Raw genomic sequence first — 4,412 nt, 5'->3', positions numbered from 1 at the left:
ATTTTTTTTATTGGTCACAACATTTATAATTGTTTCGCCTTTTCATTATCTTGTAACCATATTATAATATTCCTTTTGCACTATAATATATAAACTGCTAGGCCTTGATTGATAGTGATTTCTCTATAAAAAGATTTTTAGGTAGTTTAAGACCGTGAAATAAGCTGAAAAATAACGCAAACGTTACCTGCCCATGCAAAATATAACTCGGCCGAGTAAAAGAATATAAAATTTTCTATTATAATCTATCAACTTTATCAACTTGTAATGAGACATCAGTTCTGCGAAGCAGCATCGAACTAAAATTTGGCATGATTATTTCAAGTAGAGGAATATAAAATAGAAAGCCCATACTGTCTGCCATGATGAACACCGCATCCAATCAGAAAATCGAATATAACTATTAAATGAGCCACATGTAGGCATACAGGGAAACTCCAAGCATCTAACTGTATTTTCCTTGTCGATTCCCTGTCCACATCATTTGACTAAACTTTGATTAAACTAACACAAATCACTGCACTAACACAAGCATCGTTTAATAAAAATATAATTTTTTAGAACTAACTATCCCAACACTAAAAATCTAAAAAACTACAATATTAAATATTAATTTTGTCAAAACTATTATTTCTATAACTTCGAAAGAGCAGTAGCAATGTAGATTTGAACTCTAAATATATAGTTGTAGGATAACTTTATTACCAAGTCTATTGTTTGGTGGTACTATGGTTGCGTTATAATGTTTGATATTTCTAAAATGATATTTTCTCTATAGTTATCAGATGAATTAGATAATCTAATCGATAGTATGAGCTACCTCAAACATATACCATGTCTCAAATGTATAATTTACCACAAGCTTGATGCTAAATTTATAAGATTTTAACGATACACTTTCCTAAAACTAGAGTAATACGATAACTATTTGATCAACGAAATTACGTGAAATTTACTCGGTTTCTTTAAACAAAAATGATCAAAAAAAAAAAGCAATTCCAACGACAGCGCCAAGAACCCGCACGAGCGAGCCGCGCGGGCGCCGGCACCCACCGCCGCCACGTGTGCTCCGGCGATTGGGCTGCGGGCCCGGGCCCGCCGACCGCACGCGTGACGCGCCGGGCCCCACCTGGCCGTCACATGGGGCATCTCCTCCCGAACTAACCAACCCGGCAGGGGAATCCCATCCCATCTCGTCCAAGGCCGCGGGCCCCACCTGCCGGCCCGTGGGCCCCACCCCGCCCCGTCCGGTGGGCCCCCACCTGCCCCCCCGACCGCGCGACAAACGTACCTGCGCGCTACCATTTAAAACCATCCCCTCCCTCCACGAAGCCTTCCGTCCTCATCATCTTCTTCTTCCTCTCCTCCTCCTTGAATTCCTCCTGAGCAGCAGCTCGCCATGGCTTCTTCTCTTCTCAGGGGCACCACCGCCGCCGCCGCCACCGCCAGCTGCCTCGCCTCGGAGGCCGACGCCGACAGCCTCTGCGCCACCGAGCTCCGCCTCGGCCCGCCCGGCGTCGGCGCCGCCGAGCCGGCGGCCAAGAAGTCGTCGGCCGGCGCGAAGCGCGCGCTCGACAGCACGGACAGCGTCGCCTCCGCGGCCGGGCCTTCCGCCGGCGACGAGAACGACGACGACACCGCCGCGCCTGCCAAGTAAGCTCGCGACCCCACCCCCTTCCCTCCCTGCACAAACAGTCAAACACACGTAACAAACACGCAGCTAATAAATTTTCTCTTGGTTAATTCAGGGCACAGGTGGTAGGGTGGCCACCAGTGAGGGCATACAGGAGGAACACCTTCCATCAGGCAGCTTCAGCTTCAGCTTCTGCTGCCAAGAAGGGTGGTGATGAGCAGCATCAGAAGCAGCAGCAGCAGCAGCAACAGGGAGGAGGGCTGTACGTGAAGGTGAGCATGGATGGGGCGCCATACCTGAGGAAGGTCGACCTGAAGATGTACAAGGGCTACAGGGAGCTGAGGGAGGCGCTGGACCTGCTCTTCACCAAGTGCCTCTCTTCCACCTCGGAGGGATGCAGCGACGCCCACTTCGCCATTGCCTACGAGGACAAGGATGGTGACCTCATGCTTGCTGGAGATGTGCCCTGGGAGTAAGTACCAGCATCACATATTCAGATCTGTGGATGTATCATGTATGATGCCATTAACATGTGTGTCTGACTCCAGGTTGCTCTGTGTCTTTTGCAGAATGTTCATCTCTTCCTGCAAGAAGCTGAGGATCATGAAGGGCTCTGAGGCCAGGTGATGGTCTGGTGGATGATTAAGGGTGCAATCACAGGCTAAGACACATGAGGATGGATGATGGATCAGTGATCATGAATCACATGGCATGAGAAGCATGGGGGTCAAGAAGGGACCAGCGCTAGAAAGAGCCCTGATCGCTTGTGCTCTTCGTTGCTGTACAGAGAGTTTGGGCAGTGCCTGTTTCAGTGTTTCTGAATCACCAAGAGGGACAAGATCTATGAACTGTGTATATAGTCTTTTTAGTTAGGATCTTTTTTCAGTTTGAGTTTTTGTATGAGAGAAGTATGGAAAGAATATGAACAAGAGAGAAATTCGACTTAAGCTTGGTCATTTCTCTTCACAAAGGTTCCCTGTTTCTTCTGTGTGTTCATACCATAAATATTGTGCCAAGCCAGTATTTTGTCAGATCAAGCTACAACTACCACCTTATGTGTTCTACTAGTTTAGTTCATTTTTCTCTGTTTTTCAGATCTGAACAAAACTAAAGAGATTTTAACTCCCAAGGCAATATACCTGATCTGAATGAACACACAAAACAAACAATTACACCAATCAGTTTACTGGTGATCAAATCAAAGAAGTAAATTTCAGCAAGATTTTTGCCCTTAAAGGTTAATCAAATGCTTAACCTGCAGCTATTGGTTCAAACTCTGAAGAAGATAAGGTGTTTGCCTGGCTGCCTGTGCTCACTGCCAAGCAAACGCAAGCGCAGAGGCACGAATGAATCAGCACAAACTCCATAGAAGAATCCAAACGCACAGAAAGCCACGCATGCTGCCTGCTGCTGCTTCCTCATCAGGGGAGCAGTTCATGGCACACCATATGCAGAGCGCCAGGGAAGGGAAGGAAAATGACACAAGTTCTGTGAAAAATACTCACAGCTGATGATGGTTCAGAGGCCATGATGATGCATATGCACAGGCTGGCTGGTGCCCCCACCTTCCAGGAATTCTCCTGCAGCCAGAATATCACACAGCCCAAGCCATGGCCAGCAGCAGCTGCAGCTGCACAGTGGGAAAAATGTACTGAAAATAACGACAGCCGACCACCTGCTATCATATGATTCAGAATTCAGAGGTTAAGGAGCCATGTGATCTGATCAGCCTGGGGAAGCAAACAATAATGGTAGTGCTAAGGGGTTGTTTAGATGGGACTAAACTTTTTAGTCCCATGTCACATCAATGTTTGGACATTAATTTGAAATATTAAATATAGACTAATAAAAAAACTAATTTCATAAATGAGAGCTAATCTGCGAGACGAATTTTATTAAGCCTAATTAATCCATAATTAGCAAATGTTTACTGTAGCATCACATAGGCTAATCATGGATTAATTAGGCTCATTAGATTCGTCTCGCGAATTAGCTCAAGATTATAGATGGGTTTTATTAATAGTCTACGTTTACTATTTATAATAAGTGTCTAAACATCCGATGTGACTAGGGGCTAAAGTTTAGCCCCTAGAAATAAACACCCCCTAAACCTCTGAAAAAGCAGGGTACAGAACTACAGATGATGGCAATGTGAAGGTGAAAATGTTCCCATGTTACTTGTATTACAAATGCTTTTTTGATAGAGACAATCTGTCATTAGACCCACAAATGTGAGTGTGAAACAGACACCAAGGAGACAACACGATAATCACATATAGTTTACAGGTCATGGAGTTATGGGGGTAGAGAACTGATTCCTGTTCCGTGATGCTTCCACAAAGTCCCATGAACTGAGTTCACAGGGCAAGCAAACTAATTTGCGTGCTTGTGATAACTTTAGGTTGATATGAAATGAGCACAAAGAGGAATGTTAAACCATAGAGGCTTTTTACGGTTATTGAGAAAGTGACCTGAGATATCATATTTTCTAGTGTAAAATTGGCACAAAATTTTTAGTGTAAAATTTTGATACATTTGGATACTTTCTCAAAGATCGTAATTTTTTTTTCAGATTTAACCAAGATTTCAGGTAGTAAAAATGAAGACTAGTACTCCAAGTCTTCAACTGTTACCACAAAAATGAAGATTATTTTGACTAATAACTGTTACACTAAACAAATTAAGGGATGCAGAGAAACAAACCTCAGGAGCCATTTCAATTTGAAGTTAAGTAGATAATTAGCCAAATTCCCGGCAGTCGCCATTCACACAAGCATTT

The 4,412-nt window shown here is 44.1% G+C and overlaps 1 protein-coding gene across 2 annotated transcripts; it reads left to right on the top strand.

Annotated features, from left to right (window-relative positions):
• Nucleotides 1-1,324: 1,324 nt before the first annotated feature.
• On the top strand, nucleotides 1,325-2,664 carry LOC102706769 (auxin-responsive protein IAA24-like). 2 transcript variants are annotated; one of them, XM_015839052.2, is made up of 3 exons: nucleotides 1,325-1,653; nucleotides 1,749-2,105; nucleotides 2,182-2,664. In XM_015839052.2, exons 1-3 carry the CDS (start codon nucleotides 1,400-1,402, stop codon nucleotides 2,258-2,260), a joined length of 690 nt encoding a protein of 229 aa, XP_015694538.2. In that variant the 5' UTR covers nucleotides 1,325-1,399; the 3' UTR covers nucleotides 2,261-2,664. The 2 variants fall into 2 exon arrangements, with proteins under 2 accessions (XP_015694538.2, XP_040382437.1); XM_040526503.1 differs by having other exon boundaries at nucleotides 1,327-1,653; nucleotides 2,203-2,664.
• The last annotated feature ends 1,748 nt before the right edge of the window (nucleotides 2,665-4,412 follow it).

Source organism: Oryza brachyantha, chromosome 7 (genome assembly GCF_000231095.2).
Source record: "Oryza brachyantha chromosome 7, ObraRS2, whole genome shotgun sequence".
Classification (NCBI taxonomy): Eukaryota; Viridiplantae; Streptophyta; class Magnoliopsida; order Poales; family Poaceae; genus Oryza; species Oryza brachyantha.
The sequence above is the reverse complement of the archived record's forward strand: the minus strand, read 5'-3'. Positions and strand labels throughout refer to the sequence as shown.